Raw genomic sequence first — 18,688 nt, 5'->3', positions numbered from 1 at the left:
AGTCTGGCTCAATGGATGTACGTACATTGCTTACACATGTGTACAGGTACATTGATTACTTATGATTATTAACGATCATGAACATGTTGGAATGCAACCCCTCTACTTAACCAGAAAGATTTGTCTCCGAGTTGCTTCCGCGAGTACTGTCAAAAGTTACAGTGAGTAAATATCAGTTGGTTGACTCGGTATGCTGTCCAGTTTGTTTTCCAATGCTGTGATCTCTGTTGGTAGACTATCTGTGCTGGGTGTGTAACTAGAGGAGAGAGTGTGTCTGTGTAGTGTAACGGGTCAAGCCCACTTGTTTGCTTTTGACTGCAGTGCCCTGTTGAGGAGCCTCTCCGCCCTCTGGCCTAACTGTCAGTCTCTCCTCTTTGGCTGACTATATTTACCTACTTCTTACTTTGTCTCGTGATTATTACCATCTCTTTCAATTATATATTTATTTAGATATGTATTTAATTCAAATTAGGTACCCCTTCCCTTTGATTGCTTTTCAATTTCTTTATCAAACCCCTGGTTAATTTGGCTCTCTGTCCCTACTTCTTGTTCTTAGACTCATTCTGTCTGACTCTCCTTACCACTACTGTTTGTCTCTCTTTTAACTTAGCTTTCTTCTTCCCTCTTTGTTTTTTGTATTCCCTTTTTTCTGTCACTTTCTTCCCTCCTTCTGTACTTCTCCTCTGTTTTTCTGTCTCCATTTGCCTTTTCTGCTTTTCCTCTTTCTCTCTCTCGCTTCTCTCTCATCCTTGTCTGTCTCTTGCCTTTAGTCCTCGTTTCTCATTTACATTTCCTTCCTCATCCTCCTCTCTTTCTTGTTTCTTTCCTCATCCACCTCTATCTTGTCTTTCTTTCCTCGTACTCCTCTCTCTCTTGCCTTTCATTCCACCTCCTCCTTCTCTCTCCTTTGCCTTTCTTGTCTTCTCCTCTCTCTCTGCCTCTCTTTCCCTAGTCGATCAGACAGTTGAAGCAGCCAAGCTGCCGGAGGCGAGAGCAGACAGAGGAGCTGCTCTGTCCGACCTCCCTCCCTCTCCAGAGAGGCAAACTAATGCCGACACGCCAATAAACTGTGAGGAGACAATTAATCACCATTTATATCAGCTCTCCCTGTTTCTGGAACCAAGTTCTGTTACCCCATATAGTGATTTTAATAGTTTTATCCATTCATGGGTTACATTTTCATTGACTGATTGGTAGAGTTTTGCTCCAACAAACCGGGTTACAGTTACTTTTGACTTAAAGATTGTTGGTCAAAAGTGAGTTTAACTCACATAATCTGGGAGAAGTGAATAGACATGATATGTGATCTTCCATTCCACAGCAACTGCTATTAACATGGCCTTTAACAAGGCACTTGACCCGCAACTGCTCCACTAGATCTGCTCAGTGCCCAGCAGATGAAGACAGTAATTACACAAGGCAGTTCCTGTGCGTGGATATGTGTAACTGTATGAATCTGAAGCTGAGAGTTTGCTAAAACGGAACTCAGACAACCCGTTTTGGTTAAGTAAATGTGATTTATTTTCTTGATTGCCTAAACTAAACCAGTTGAAATATCCCATTCTATTTCTTAGAGCACAGAAACTTTATTCTGCATGATGTTTTCTTCACCTTACGTAAAGTCAGACACCATGCGCTGCAGAGACAGAGAGAGACACTGAGGTTAAGACGAAGGATAGAGAAGTGCAAATGAGCAAGAAGCAGAGAACTTAACAAACAACCTGTTTAAAGGCAGAGAGCTGCTGCAAAAATACTGTGGCATACTGTGTGTGTGTAACTACATGTGTGCAAGAACGTGCATGTTTTGTGGGTATGTGCGTATTTGCATGCATGCTTATGTTTTGTTACTTTGGAGAAGAAATTGCTGTTGTATGCTAAAGAGGTCTTTGAAAGAATAATGAAAAGCTTGAAGGAGTGAATGATCGACTGCTCTGTTGATGAACTCCTCAAACACAGCGGTGCGCAGCATGAAGTCTCATATTCAAACCGGCATTCACACACATATTTCTACTCTGCTAACAGTGAAACTGACACGCACACACTACAATACACACAAACAGAGGAAGGCGTATATGAAGTAGGCATGTGGGAAATTATCTGGCTTGCTTTTTCTTTTCTTCTCCAAAACATCTACTTTTGGAAAATTAAAACAAAAGAAATAATAGCTGAGGATAAATATTAAGCAGACTGTTTGCCAATTACAGCAAGGTCCAGATATGTAGTGGTATTTTCTTATCATCTTGAAAATGCTCACTTTTATACCAGAGGCTAATTTTTATATTATACTCTGACTTTGGAAGACATTATTGTAAGTGTTTGTATTTTAAATATGGTTGTTTGTGCATTTACCTACCCGGGTTAGGAGAAAAGCAAAAATGGAAAAGCACCGGTTTATGACTTGTTTGTAACCATGACTAAATCTGACCTACAATTTTTTCATGTCTCTTTTTTCTCTAAGGTTTCTTGAAAGAGATAAAAAAAAAAAATCCTTATCTAGTAAAGGGGCAATGTCGCTAAAATGTACAAATGTAAGTGGACAGGCACACTCACTATGTACTAATACCTTAAGCTATTAACAGCTCCAGCGTGTTCCATATGAGAGAACATGCAGCAACAGATTCAGAGAGCTTCTTTTATTTTCAACTTGATTTCTGGCTCAAGATTGCGCTCTGCGTTGTAACGTCTGATCTTGTTGAGGTTTAAGGTGAACAGGCCGCCCACGTCCTTACTGTCTTTTCAATAATAAGAGTTGTAGAACAGAGAGGAAATTTGTTTCCCCTGTGAATCAAGCCTAATCACATCATTTTGCTTCCCCCGTCCCCCATGCCTCTCTCTGGGGTTTCACACTCCTCTCTGGCCTTTTCCTCCTCACCCGCTGTTTCTCTCGCTTTGTGCCTGTCTCTCCCCTCTTCTCTCCTGTCTGCCTTAATCACATGGGAGGTGAAGCCATCTGAGGCTACTTGCACGCTAGCAAGCCCTCTACATGGACCAGCGCTGTGCAGACTCCGATATTGTAGTTGTCACCAACAGCAGAGATCTCCCATCATAAATCCGTCGTCCATTATTCCTGGAGTTGCTAACACAGCCTTGTTTCTTCATTGTTATAAAGCAAACTTTAGTATGGAGCTATACACAATATGGCAGAGCTGGGAGCCTGGAGTCACATAACTTGACTCGGGTCTGACTCGTACTTGAGACTTGACTCGACGTTACTCAAAACTTGAGACTTGACCTTGACTTGAGACAAATTACTTGAAATGACTTGGACCCGCAATGGGCCAGCCGTTGTCCAAGTTCATGATGACAACTGTCTTTTTAAACTGATTTAAATGTGAAAACTGTGGTACTGTAGATTCATTCACACCCCAGTGACTTGAAACTCGCTTGCAACTTGAAGGTCCTATTTTAACGATCTACAGTAAGCACATGGCGTAAAGCAAATGTGTTCAAATCCACTTTTGCTAGTTTGACGGTGGAAAAAAAACGTATGTGTGCCAGGCGCATGGTTCAAAAAGGTTGTACTAAGTGTCTTCATTAATTCATAAGTGTATTTTGGGCGTAACATGCAATAAACCAATGAGAGTGTCATCTCCCATTCCCTTTAAAAGCCAGGGAGGTTTGTACCTTGGCACATTGCTATTATAGGGCTCTAAGACTTGAGACTTGCTTGTGACTTGCACATGTGTGTCTTACTCCCACTTCTGCATAGTGGTGATGCCATTTCAATATGATGGTTTGAGAATATTTTCCCTTAGTTTTTGGTTGTGACAAAACTTAAATATTGTCATATGCTCTACCTGAGTCAAATGAACAACACATTTTACTACTCAATGACAAAATCTTCTGCAGTCACTGACAAGCATTCCCAAAATACTGTTGAATGTGGGCTGCCTTTGGGGAAAGTTGACAGTGGTACAATAAATGCTGAAATAAAATGGTTAAAAACGGTGGTCCTAGATCACACTGTCACACAAGTCCACAGAGCAATGATTCAGAGCTTCAGCGATCACCGTAAAGACAAGCCGCTTCAAAAGAACCAAAATCCCAGAAGACGACTGCTGCCGCGACCCAAATTTATTAAGCAGTCAATCAGAATACTACATGAAATGATGCAGAATACTATAACATATTAGTTTAATGCCACTAAAAAAAACTGTGATGTGCACTTAACATGTAAAATCTTCGTTATTGCATGCTATATTCTGTATAAGACAAAAGCACTGTCCCAGACTGAGGTATCAGCCTTCTGACCTTCTAATGGAGATCAAAGTTTCAATTTTCCAAACTCTGCTTGCATCTCTCAACAAACAGAGACATACATGCAAAAGGTTTTCTTAATGCAGATGCAGGAGTAATATGATATGTGATATTCATTTGATTCATCAATACCAGCACTAGTATTACACATACACCCACAAGTCAATAACCTTTTTTCTGCTGCAGAGATATTACATATTAGAGATATTACATATTACTAAACATGTATTGTGGTTTCTCTCCCTCTGTGTGTGTGTGTGTGTGTGTGTGTGTGTGTGTGTGTGTCTCTCTGCATGTGTGTGTGTGTGTGTGTGTCCATGCGTTCACTCACAGCTCCAGCCAACGCCCAGATCGTGCACTCAGGCGCAGCGTGTAACGTCAAGGATGATAACATCAGTGAGAGAATCTACACCATCAAAGAAGGAGACACCCTAGTGCTTCAGTGTATTGTCAAAGGACACCCACGGCCACAGGTAAGCTCCCAAACCACCTGCTGAGAAAGGTGTGTGTGCCAGAATATTTGGTAATGGACTGTTTGTTGATGCTGATCATGTCATCCAGAGTGACTTTCACCAAGTGAGCAGGTAAGTTTTTGAAACTTGAATCTTGCTCAATGATGCTTGGATAATAGGGTACATGGATGAATTATTTTTCATTGTTTGGTCAAATTACACACACAGCTATTATGTATTTCAAAATGATTTAATGAAATGGTTTATTCTGAGTGGTGTCATGAAGCTTTCAAGAGAAAAATGTCTTATTCATAAATAAATTTTCAGTGTGGTTTCACAACCAAATTACATAAAATGATACGTAGAGTAGAAACAAATAATCAAAATCAAGATGGCTGGGTACCTTGTTCTACATAGATATTACTATAGGTGATCAATCCGCCACATCAGAGCGGTGAATGTATAACACCTTTTCATCCTCTAGCCAATTGTTTAATTGATGAGCCATGATCAGCACTCATGCCCACTTCCATCTTCAATAAAATTCAAAATTAGCAGACCGTCCAGACTGTCTTAAATCTTGCTGGATTGTTAAAGTATGTCCCAGAAATTAAGCTGACATCTCTGTCCTCATGAGTCCCGTTTTCCTGACACAACTCCTCCTAAAATCTGGCAAAACGTCCCTTAGTTTACATGGTGCACCTGTTGTCAGGCTGGCGTGTTTGGGCAAACCATGCCCTGCTTTGATTTTACAGGTGGACATTGATAGCAGTTGGCTCCCACCTGAGTCTTCTTAGTTGTTAGTGACACATTCAGTATATTTGGATCAACATCATATAAATTGATGAATAAGCGCAGCAGTAGCTCAGGATTTAAAGAATATGTTTGTGATTTAAAGGTCACAAGTTTAATTCCCGAGAACAGCTGGAAGGCTAAATGCTCTATCCGCTGTAAATGGTTACAATTCACTCAAACTCTGCCTTTAGCAAAGCTAACTGTGCAGCTTCATCAGAGGATCTTTAACATGAGATGTGAAAATATAGTAAAGGCAAAAGAAGAATTATATGTGTTAGGATAAATACACAATACAATATGTGATAAATCACAGTATGAAATTATTTGCCGTCCACTGAATTTCCTTCTGTCTTTTTGAGCAACATTGAAAAGAAGTGAAGATGAACAAATGCTGTTATACAACAGCTCAGACTGGGTTGCACATGATGTGTTTGGAGTGTAGCTGATTAGTTAGTTGAAAAAAGCCCAGTCTTAATTTTTTCATAAAGACATATTCTATATATAAGAGTGTTTAGGCACGTACAAACATAACTGAATACATAAATACACTTCATGCCAACACACACACACACACATACGGACAGACGCACACACGCTCACACCAAGCTGTAGCCAACAGTGGACACATCTGTTCTCCTAGGTTGAACTCCAGCACAACATTTTGGACCAGGGTTTCTGTGTGTGCGTGCGCATGGGGCCACAGGCATGGGTGCGCGTGTGTGAACTTACAGAGATGTAAAATGAACCGAGGTAACTGCAGAGGGATTGTGTGTTTTGTGTGTAATTTGTGGGAGTGTGTGAGGTGAGAAAAGCAGTGTTCCTCTTGGGTGCATGTCCACTGGCATCACATCAACATGCATAAAACAGTGGCTATGTCTAGGCCTTGTTTTCTTCCGTTTGTGTGTGTGCGTGTGTGTGTGTGTGTGTGTGGGTGTAAGAGGCAGCTTGCTTGTGTGACTTTGCAGATGCAAACTAATCATTTGTATGTAGGTGTAATATCTAATTACATTAGAAACAATTGACCTGACCTGCCTAAGCAGTGCTATCTGTGGCTGACATTTCTCTCTCATTTGATCCATCCATCTTTTTCTGGTTCTCTCTCTCTCACTCCCACACACGCACGCGCGCGCACACACCACACACACACACACACACACACACACACACACACACACACACAGACACACACAAACACACACACACACACACACGCACACACACACACACACACATGCACAACACATTTACAGGCCGGATGCCCTAGAACAAATACAGACCATGTTTTTGTAAAAGTTTTGTTTTCACTGGCGTTGGAATAATAATCATTGTAAAAATGTTCTCTGAAAAACATACCACACAAGTTAATTTCCCTGGAGCAGTTCAAAGATGTAGGAAACTACGTCAGTGATTGCTTGTTCTCTGGGTCTGAGGTGGTAGTGTATTTTGAATAATGATCACATTGGTCACATTGTCATAAGGTATGTGTATATAATATATAGTGTGCGCACAAACAAGACTTACACTGCCTCTGGCAAAGAGACATTGGTGAGTGACTGAGTGACTGAGTGTGTGTGTGTGTGTGTGTGTGTGCGCACGTTTGTGTGTGTGTGTGCGCATGTGTGTGTGCACATGTATTTGTGTTTCTGTGAGAAAATGCGTATGCAGACACCCTAACAAACAAAGGAAGACAGTTATTAGCTGAGGATGAGACAGTATATCTTACATCTGTATAAATGTGGCCTTATGAAGGTTTGAGGGCCGTAACGTCACGTCAATAAGTGGGTTTAAGTGACGCGCACTGTGTAAGATTATTTGTTATTATTAAGTCAAGAGTGTGTAATCCTTTGTACATATCACCTAGATGTTATGGTTTGCACAAACCTTTTAGAAATTTTGAGCTGGGTGTATATTGCACATAGACATGAATTCTTGACTCTTCTAATAATCCAAGGTCCATTCACTAGTGGTTTTCTGATCTTTCAACCACATCTCAAGGTCTTCGTTGGCAAATGAAACTGGCTTAGGTGTGATCTGACATATCACGTCGTCAGATGGCAGCTGAGGCAATTTTTTTTGCTGATGAAGATTCATTATTCTGAACTGTGTCACTAATGTTGTGTTGGATTTGCCTTCTGTAAAGAAAGCAACCAACACTATTATGCAAACACATTTATTGAACAGCAATTTACATATTTCACAATGACAACTGAAGAAAAAAAACGCTCTAATAGCCTACAAAAAGTTAATTCTGATAATTCCCATTTCTCTTTAGTAATTTTACACTTTGTATGAATTAAAAACTATTACATAGCCCATGGTTTGATTTCTTGCATCCACAATGTATCAAATAAAAAAACAAGTAATGGTTAAAAACCCTGGAAGTTCTATCTGCCTGTGAAACACAAACAATAACTGACCAGTGTCAGCACATATGTTCTATTCTGGAATGCAGCACATATTGACGCCAACATTTGTCTATGTTGTCAAGGAGAGGGCTGCCAAGTAGAAGGTGGCATATTTACACATATATAAGAGTGAGAAGGGGGAGACAAAGATCAGATAATGACAACATGATAAAACAGTGTAGGACACTAAAATTGAATGATGACAGATTATGGTGGCGCTGGAGGAAGGAATAAAGGTTACAGTGATAAGGGATATGAAAAAAATGGTGATGCTTATTGCGATAAAGAGGAGAGAACGATTCAAAGTCACGATAATCATGTCTGCGTGTGTGTGTGTTTGTATGTTCATCTCAACTTGCACGGTAAATGCATTACTATGTGCATGTAATGCAAGCATGTGTAGAAGAAAAAAAAAGAAGGGATTTAATAAATGTACATCTTAGAAGCTGTTGCGTGCTCACAATGAGGGTTTGACAACCCAACCTTTGACACATGTCATCCCCTATCTGTCTTCCGTTTGTTTTTGTCACCCTCCACTGGGTGGTTAAATTTAAATAGACACAGATTGTCCAAATCTGCTTAAAATGAGTAAACAAAAATCCTCCACAATAACCAGAGAAGTCAGATAAGCATCTGTATTTCTAGCCTGCATGTATAGAATAGAATAGAAGTAGACAGTATATGTGCTGATCTCTTTCCCAGTGTGTTCTGCTGGAATAGCACACTGCAGCATTCTGCAGTTGGTCCCATTGGGCTTACAGAGTTTCCACTGCGCTCCATTGGCTGTATTGATAACATGATCCCTGTCATTCCAACTCTTCTTCCTCCATCCTTACAGCTTCCCAGAACTTCTCTTCTTTACACACATGGACTGTTCTGTCATTGCACCAAGTTGTGGTTTTTGATCTATTTTTTCTTATTATATTATTCTGTTCATTTTGGCAGAATTGGATGTTGCATTCTTCTGCTTTACCAAATGCTTTGTATGTGCTATTTAACTTCCTCAGGATTTTGATTTACATCTCTGCAAGTGTTGTCAATCTGCAGTGTTGCAAAGCTTCTTGGAATTTTTAGCCAATTAGCAGCAACCTCAGACAAATATGTTGTGTACATAAAAGCCGGCATTCCAAACACTGTGTGGCATACGCAGGTCATACATAACGTAGGTCTGGCCTGCTGGTGACTTAATCTCCGTGGTAATGGTTACCAGGGCAGTTGAGTGAGAGCGCTGTTTTCTGCAAAACATGCAACACATGCATGTTTTCTCTACACTGTTTGGAGTGGTTTAAAAAAAACGATTAATGCAAAAACATTTGTTCTCGTAAAAAAATGGTATCCAAAACAAATTCACCCATTATACATAGGCTATATGTATATACATGTGTGTGTAGGGGGTTTTGTGTGTGTAGCTGACTGTGTAAACCAGGCTTGTTGGCTAGTTTATGTAATGGCTGCAGTGGGCTAATCAGTTTTATGGTGTTGTATCGGTAACGTTGGGACATAAGAAACACAATTCAATCTCTCTCTCTCGCTGCCACGCTTAGCAGACTGTGTGCGTGCTTGGGACCCTTCCTACTAGCGGGCAGGTGGTTCTTGTGCGTACTAAAAAATAAAATCCTGATGGCGCCACTGGTAGCCAAAACATTTAGAAATTTCTCATTCTCTGGGATGCTGGCGGATTCTCCTCAGAAAAAATAAAAATAAACACACTGATTTTTCAAGTTACCAAAGTGAACCATGTCTCCTTTTTCCCATCCTCACTGAGAAGTTTACGCACGATGTTCCAGTTTTCTGGCTGCTTTGTTATTATTCATGGGTATACTCCAGTTTAGTTTGAATGTCCTTATAATGCTCTCTGTATTTACCCTTCAGAGAAACAATGCACTTACAAATTTGTGCCGACAACATTTTTAATACATTCATTAATTATCACACCCAGTGCAGTCTTTAAAGACATTAGAGCTTAATATTTTATTAATCAGATAAATTGCTACATAGCAGTTCTGAATCTTTTATCTGTCTCCGGTTTCTAGCTTTGGGAGAGAGCTGCTCATGTCCCACATTTGATGGGTCTATTTAAGATCATAGGAATATGATGTATGAGTTATGATTGGAAGTGGATTTTTTTTTGAATGTGAAGACGTGAAGCCCATTTTGCTCGCAAAACTTTAATCCGCGCCCTGTCGGACTGAAATGATGTAGTCCTCACCTATTTTAGAGAGAAGAGGATTCAATTTAGCCATGTGAGGCCGGCCCAATAAATAGCTGCTTTACTGAGAATGAGTCTGATTGAGGATTTATCCAATCCCTTATCAAGACTGATTGTTTACCTTTGCCAGAGCTAGATTGGATTGAAAAGGGAGCTCTCACCCTGATCCATACAGAGAAGAAAAAAAATCAAATTATTTCTCTCTATGTCTGTCTTTCTCTGTCTATGTCTTTCTGACTTTGTCTTTTTGTTGCCTTTCCACCTCATACTATCTCTTTCTCTTCCTCCCACTCTTTGTAGTTCTCACTCTTCCTATCCCTCACCGCGAATCTCTACACGTCTTTGTTCTTTTTGCTCTTCCTTCACCCTTATATTACAGTATTCCTCTTCTCCAAACTGATCTTTTTTTCCTCGTTCCTGTCCACATCTAGAACTCCTAATTTCTTCATTCCTTTCCTCTTTCTCTATTTCTTTTAGGCTTTCTCTCATCTCTATCTTCTCTTCTCCACAGACCAACTCTAACAAGCCATACATCAAGTGAGACACACTTAGTTTACGTGACGGAGCAGCTTGGTTTGGGAAAGTTAATTTTGTGAGCGTATCTTTCCAGAAAAAAAACAAAGCAGCTGCTTTAAAAATATTTGTGTTTTTTTCTCTTTTTAGTGACAAATATCCCTCATTACAATTTTAAGTTTAAACACAGCAGCAAGTATTTCCTTTTTATTCTGTCATGTCAAGCACATTGATTTTTTCTCTGAATACTTTAAGACTGGATAGAGAAAAACAGAAAGAAAATAGAAAGTAACGCACATTAAAAAACCTTAGTGTTAGAGGTCGACTAGAAGGTGCTTTTAGCATTGTTCAAGTTAACTCAAGGGACAGCAGGGCTTTTAGTTAACAAAGCACTGTAGTCCCGCTCACAAAGCTGTTCTTGTTACGCGCACAAACACACACACACACACACACACACAAACACACACACACACACACACAGCTTCTTCAAGAACACAATAGGGGAGTAAATGGTTTTTCTGAAAGTGATTCCTACCTCCTTATTATTTATTCATGGGTCTGCTGGTCATTGCAACCTTGAGACCAGCGTGTGTGTGTGTGTGAGTGTGAGTCTGCGTGTGTCTGCGTGTGTTTGTGTGTGTGATGAATTCTATAAGAGAGGAAAAGGTGGAGAGAGCCATACAGTAGAAGAAAAAAGTGGAGAGGCAGAGAAAAGAAAGAAGGGGGTGGTGGAGGGAGGGAGATGAGGGCTGCAGTCTGGAATATGGGGTTTGGATTTCCGTCCTTGAGGGGTGAGTGGAAGTCGATCGATAGTGAGGCTGAAAGCAAGGCTGATCAGGTGGCAGCACGAGGCTGCACAGGCACTCAGTGGGAACACGACCTAGACACAAACAAGGTCACTGCCCGACCCCTAGCCGGATGGAGGGACAGAAAGAAGACGTAGAAGTGAGTAGAAGAAGTAGATCACAATTTGTAGAAGAAGGTGGGGGGTCTCTAGGTAGCTGGAAAGCAAAGATTGATGGCAGCAAAGCGAAGAAGGAACAGCTGGGAGGATGAATATAGAAAGAGAGCATGATGAAGGAAATGAGACAAGAATATATGTTGGTGGAGTGAAACTAAAAGAACATGCATCAGTAGACATGGAAATTGTATATTCAGTAGTTCGGAACGAGAAGGCTGGAACAGAGACTGGAACCTTTGATGATACAACTCCTTTCATAACCTAGCGAAGAAAATGCTTCAACCCACCTTAAATAAAACCACATGATGTTACACCCACGGTTGTGGGTGTAACATCCATTTTTGCTTGAGTAAAAATGTGTGTTTGAGAGAATGTGAATAAGAACAGATACACAGAACAACCGAGAGACGTAGAAAGAAAAAAAGTGGGAAACAAAATTAAAAGATATTGGTGAATACCGGCGATAAACATTGCAATGCAGACATGCTATAAAGAAAAAGACAGGGGACATGAGAATGAGCTGGCAAATACGGAAGAAACATATTCCAGGAATTGGAGCTAGAACATCTATTCGGTGTTTTGAAATGTAATTCTGTTTTCAAGCTGTACACTTATAGTGATAGTAGAAAACTCTACATTTGTCAAAGACAGAGATAAGAACTGTTGCCACATTCTATGCTGTGGCTTACTGTATTGTAGGTGGGATGTTTGCTGTGCCTCTGACATCATGAAGACACGTTTGGATAAATTAAGTTGGGTAATCAACCTTTTCACTGCAATCACATATTGAACAACACTTGATGAAGGAAACTTGTAGCCTTTGTGCCATGTCTGCAAATTGCGTTAGTTTAAACTTCAGTTTAAAGAGAAACTAGAAACATGGCAGGACCAAACTACTTCAGATGGGTCTGTGAGAGTCTTTGCATCTGTGTCCTTGACTACTTGAGACGCTGAGAGAGAGAACAAAGACAAAATAAAATGTGATCTCGAAGACAAAAACCAAAACACTTACTGTAATATTGCAGGTGCTGAATCTGGGGGTACAAATCTGTGCTGAACTCATCTAGACCAAGTCTGCATGGTGTCTGTTGTCGTGGCAACGCACTGTACTTTTTAGACAAGCGCCACTCCACGTCTTAAATAATAAAGAGGATGTCTAAATGTCTGGGTCTGTGCTCAAAAAGTTAAATGAAATGGCAAAAAAAGTAGACCACATTGAATAGTAGCTAGACAAAGATAGATAGATGGATAGATACATAGATAGATAGATAGATATGCATCAATAGATACTAAAAGTATATATATATGTATCTATCGGGCCTTTCTTTACTTCCCCCTCCCTCCTTCCATTGCTCATCCATTCAGCAATGACATCATCTGTCCGACACACACACAGACGCACACACACAAAAAAGTAAGAGCTCAAATGTCTCTATCTCATGCCATGCTTGTGCTAATTAGCCATTGCTCATTACAACAAACACATCCAACATGGTGGAGCGTGTAAGGTAGCGGCTGACACTGCTGCTGACGGCTGTAGACACACAGGCTGTTTGGAGAGAGCAGCTTACGTCTGCTAAGTCTGTCCGCCATGGTTTGTTCCGCTTGGACTCAAGCAATCTGATGGTCAACAAAATGCTGAGCAAGCTCTTCAAATTTCTCTTAAAAAAGGGAATTATGTAGTTAATGTTTTGCACAACGGTAGAAGGCTAATATGCTTAAAAAGCATGTGTTTTTCAAGAGCAAGCAATGGAAAACGACTTGCGAGCTTCAGTGTCATATTATTTAGCATAGTGCACGTCACCACCACCACAAGTTCAATATGCGGTGCATATTTTTTTCAAAGATCATGACATTATCGTACAGTAAATGCTGATGAAACCTCTGCTTCCTGTAATTTCATCGCAGCCCTGGGCTCATATTACACAGGCAGAAAGAGCGATAAAGGCATTTGTATTGTATGTCAAGGTTAGAGTGAGGGATGGTGTATTTAATATCAATGAGTCAGTTTTATTGAACTTTGTGTGATCTCTGCACCGAGGGGTGTTTTTTTATTTTAAAGATTATTTTTGTTGGCATTTTAGGGCTTTATTTGTGACAGGACAGCTTAGAAATGAAAGGGGAGAGAGAGGGGGAATGACATGCACCAAAGGGCTGCATGTCAAAATCTAACTCATGGCCGCTGTGTCAAGGACTGAGCCTTTTTATATGGGTGCGCGCTTTACCAGGTGTACCACCAGGCACCTTTACTCTGTAATTTGTATAAAAAAACAGACCGATGGCAACTGTTCACTGCTCACGTTCATTCATATACAAGCAACCTTAAATGACTTGTGCAAGAGTTTATTGACGTGAAATCAATTATGTTCATATTAACAATAATCCGGTTAGGGGACTTCTTGCTTAAATTAGTCCTGTCAATTAACAAGGCTATTGATTACCCATTTTAACAGGCAGTTGCAAACAATAAATGTAGATTACATAATGAAAATGCCATCCAACCAACATTATGAATACACATTTATCTCATATTTTCACCTCATTTTTCCTCTCAATTGGCTCGGTTAAAAGTCACTGCATTCCCTCTTATTTTCTTCATTTTTGTCTGCTTTTTATTATTTCTTCTTGTATTTCCTGGTCCAATCTTTGTTGTGTTTTTGCTTTTCTCACTTTTTTCTCCAAAATATGTTTGTGTGCTTTGTTAAGCCTGTCTTCAGCTAAATCTCTTCTTGTTCTCAATTGTATCATCTTCTTCTCTCCTCTTTTCCTTTACCCCCTTTCACTGCTAATGTTTTCTCTCCTACTCCTTTCATTCTCCCACATTTTAAATTTATTTCCAGAAAAAAATAAAACCGACTGCCCTCTTTCACCTCTTCTCACACATCTCTCTTTTGCTCCATTAGCTCCAAGCTTCCTAACACACAATGCGATGAATCAGCAAAGCAACGTCCATCCAGGCAGTGATGCTTGACATTATATTTATTATTACTCACTCTGGTCTCTTATCTTTTAAACGTTCAGTTATTCACCCTACAACTTTTCTCCCAGTAATAGTTATTTAGAATGGATATATCCATATGCAAGTTGATTTAGCTATCTGGCCTATGTCTTCCACACCTCACTTTAAGTCATTCAATTTAGACATTGTTTGTAAAGCAAAGCAGGAGAGATTCCTTCTCAGTGTTCATCGGTTCAAGATGCCATTTTCAAACTGCGCTATTCCTCTTTTTGTCATTTTGTCATTTCTGCCAGTTTTCTGTCTTCCTCTCCCACACTTTCCCTCAGACGTTGCATCCTGTGTGCTTACGCGCCTGTTTGTGTATGTCTGAGCGCCTCTGCGTGTGTGTGTGTGTGTGTGGGTCTGCATCTGTGCCAAGTAGTATTCCCCGATAACAGGATTACCATCTTAAGCCTATTCACGGTAAGTGAGCCAGTTGGATGGATAAAGCACTGTATCGTCGACTCAGCTGGCGTTACATCAAGAAAAGAGTTAGAAAAATTGTAGAAGGCAGGCTTAGCAAGCTTGTGGTGAGGTACTGAGAGGGAATATAAAGGATTCAAACTCTGTATAGAGGGATGAAAGCCTTGCAAGCTAAGCATTGCTTACAGTGATGTCGAACAAGGAAGGATTTAACTTTTCACTGCAGTATTCTCCTCAGTGGTTAATGGTAAATCACACTGAATGTGAACACTACCAATTGGGTCCACAAAACAGGGAGATGTACTAGTAAAGTTTTAAGGTAAGGATACTTTAATTATCATGAATTCATGCAGGACTTCACGCAATAAAAAGTATTTCATTTATGTAGTACTTCATGAGCTATCTGGAATGTACAACAATAAAAAAATAGCAGCCAAGGTATTTTTTAGTTTTTAGTTTTTTAGCCCTCTGAGGACAAAAGACGCACTGGCAAGTCTGAGCGCTGGACTCGGGCAACACTCCTACTCAAAAAGCAATATTACAAAATTTTATATGAGGCATTTTTTAAACTATTTAATTCATGTATTAAGCAACTTTTCCCACGTCCCGCATCAATCAAACCCCTGTTTCTGTCTCTGTTTCATTACAAGAGTCACAGAGCTGAGCATGAGTTTTTTTATTCTGAACAATAAGTCGCTGACTAAAAAATATATATATAGAGAGAGATACTCGTTTCATAACACTTAAGATCTTTTTCTAGGATTCCAATTATACTCTTGTGTCCATTGTGATAACAAAAAACATCTGCTGCCCGATAAAACATTTTTCTAACATATTTTCCAAGTTGATGGGAAAAACAGTAACTAGAACATCTTTGGACAAAATACTATAACAATTTTAGTTAGTATTTTTGTTGTTGTCCATAATTTTTTTTATTATTTTTCAGCAAAACAAGCAAAATATGCTTTACATTGCAGAATGTTTGCAATTTCCATTCATCTTGTGTCTTTGCCAAAACACTTTAATTACTTTCTTACGAAGGGGTTTATGGGTAAAAATGAAGTAACTAATACTTGACATGGAATCCACAATTATGACTTAGTTTGCATTTGTGCTGACTTTATTTGAGGGGTCACCAGAATAATTGATTGATGAGCAACTGTGAGTTCACAATTAGGCCATCGTTATTCCCAAGATCTTTATTAGTGTTAAATAAAAAAAAGTTCACCACCTTATTTGAAGGGCCACACACATTACAGAGTCATGCTTAGTTAATCATGATTAAAACACTTGGAATTACATGGAATACATGTGCACTGCTGTGGTCAGTTTTCAAGCCTGTCGCTTTGACTGCAGAATCCCCTATGAAGAAGACATGAACATCAATAATATCTTGCAATCATGATGATTGAATTACTCAGTAAATACTTTTTTGTGATCAAAAAAATATTAAGTAAATAGTTGTTATTGCATTACGAATGAATTTATGATCATACATGTAACAGTTTAAATCCCTCTGATTCAAAAACCATATATTTAAGAGTTTATATAGAACATCAGAATGTTGAGAAAATTCTGTACCAATCAGCTGTTAAATTAGCTGAGAGGCAGCGTTTCCCAGCAGGCTCAGGGTCCGCCTGGGTCTTGCAGTCGGTGAAAAGCAACTGCGCTGCCAACGTCTCAGAACTGCGGCTACCTTGATCTTGTGAGGTTATCGTTGCCTACGTATGCATGACGTCAGGGCAGGTTGGGATCAAGTTGGACACAAATCTAACCGGCATGCATTGGGCGGCGTGATTGTTTCTGCGCAGACCTGGTTCATCTATAACAAGCATACTTGTATTCTCTAAAGTCTAAGGAATGCAATGAGACCTCTAATGAGCCAATCCGTTTACGGGAGAAGGCGACATCCCTGTGGGAAGCCAATGATTTCTCTGACCCAATGTCGGCCCATGTGGTGGTAGATCAACATTTCTGCGGACCACGGACACTTCCATGTTACGAGACCCACCTACCTTTTTAGTCAATAAAGAGCCGATTCAAACAATCCCATGGATTGCATTGGAATTCTGATCCAGTGCTGAGTTATCTCTGCTTTTCTCCATGAAAACTGACAGTTATGATGCATAGCACATGCTGAGCAATAATTATAATTACATATTTCTGTATATTTATGTATACATTTATTTCAAGTATGTGTGTGATTGATGTGGGTGTGTTGTATTTGAGAAGTTTTGTATTTTGCACTTTTTTGGCTATTTTCTTTGCATTTTTCAAATGGAAATAAGAAAAATGCAAACTGTAGAAATCCAACACAATAATCTCAACCTCCTTTTTCTAGACTATATGCTGAGTCAATATTAAGCTCTCATGTACGTTGTGCTTTTTTTACAGTTTCGAGTTAAGATAGTGAAGCAAAGGGCTCTGACGGCTATTGGACTATGTCTGCTGGATTCTGTTGGGTAGTGTCACCAAGGTGAGCAGTGAGAGGCTCAGTGACAGATCAAGCGGGAGGGAAAGAGTGTGTGTGATCGTAAGGCAATAACCTGTTAAAGAACAAATTAAGACTTGCAGAGACGGAATGGACGGAGGGAAACAGAGAGGGAGAGACAGTTGGAAGAAGAGAGATGAGAAGAAATGTAATAGACTGAGACCACACACACAGATCTAGAGTGAGAAGAGGGAGAGAGGCGTTTAGACAGACGGCTGCAGGCCACTGACCTGTCAGTATGTTTGACACATATTAGCCTTCTTCTCCCTCGCCACCTAAAGAAGCGCACACCTTTCTCTCTCTCTCTTCTGGATCCATATTCATCATGCATAATTAGCTGTCCTTTTCTCTTTCCCTACTAGTTCACACATATTTATGGATTTGAAGCTATATTCTGTTGGCAGTTTATTAGGTACAAACAGCTAAATCCAATGCTGGAGCTCTACAATAAACCCCACTGTGACACAGCTTATGATGTTATTTTTTGTTGACAATGTATCAGAGAGGTGTTGATTCAACTCTATATTTTGGTGGCCGAGCATCGAAAGATGTATCTAACATTTGGCCAGCTCTCTCAACAAAAGGTTTAGCCATGTGGGTGTGCCTAATAAACTAGCACCTTGCTGTACAGTATTCTTAGAAAATCCCTCTGTTAAATGGAGCACAGCAGATTTACTGTTACTGGAGATGACGCGAGCCACTTCTAAGAAAATGTTGACTTGCTTGTCAGTCCGCGACATGGTTGACAATGCCAATAAAGTCTGTTTATTCCATTCTATTCATTCCACAACAACTCATCAAAAACATCTTGGCTGCAGTGTGAAAGCTGTTGGAGAAGTTTCACAGAACAATATTGACTTCACTTTCTGGGTTTGAACATTGAAACTTCAAAGACACGTCAACCAAAACACCTGGTGAAATCACCAAATGTTTTTTGAAACCAACGCAATACCAGACGATATGGGCTACTAATCTCTACATTCTATTGTATCGGTTCATAGACTCAAACATTTTCATGTGACTCATGCCATGTCAGTGTAAACAAAGGAGTGTGATAGATTCAAAGACAAGTTATTACCGTTAATGAAATTGTTGATGCAGAAACCGCAATGTGTTGGTTGGAAACAAAAATTGTGTAAATGGGATTATTGCAAATGATAATCACACAACATGTGACCACTAAT

The 18,688-nt window shown here is 39.8% G+C and overlaps 1 protein-coding gene across 1 annotated transcript in view; it reads left to right on the top strand.

The window, feature by feature from the left end:
* mdga1 (MAM domain containing glycosylphosphatidylinositol anchor 1) overlaps positions 1 to 18,688 on the top strand; it is a 174,922-nt gene that overhangs the window by 50,846 nt on the left and 105,388 nt on the right. Inside the window, exon 3 of the mRNA XM_032515287.1 lies at positions 4,591 to 4,730. Coding sequence (XP_032371178.1) covers positions 4,591 to 4,730 — 140 coding nt within the window. The remainder of the gene's footprint in view (positions 1 to 4,590; positions 4,731 to 18,688) is intronic.

The sequence above is a fragment of the Etheostoma spectabile genome, chromosome 1 (assembly GCF_008692095.1).
Source record: "Etheostoma spectabile isolate EspeVRDwgs_2016 chromosome 1, UIUC_Espe_1.0, whole genome shotgun sequence".
NCBI lineage: Eukaryota > Metazoa > Chordata > Actinopteri > Perciformes > Percidae > Etheostoma > Etheostoma spectabile.
Note: the sequence above shows the minus strand (reverse complement) of the source record. Positions and strands in the feature narration are given on the sequence as shown.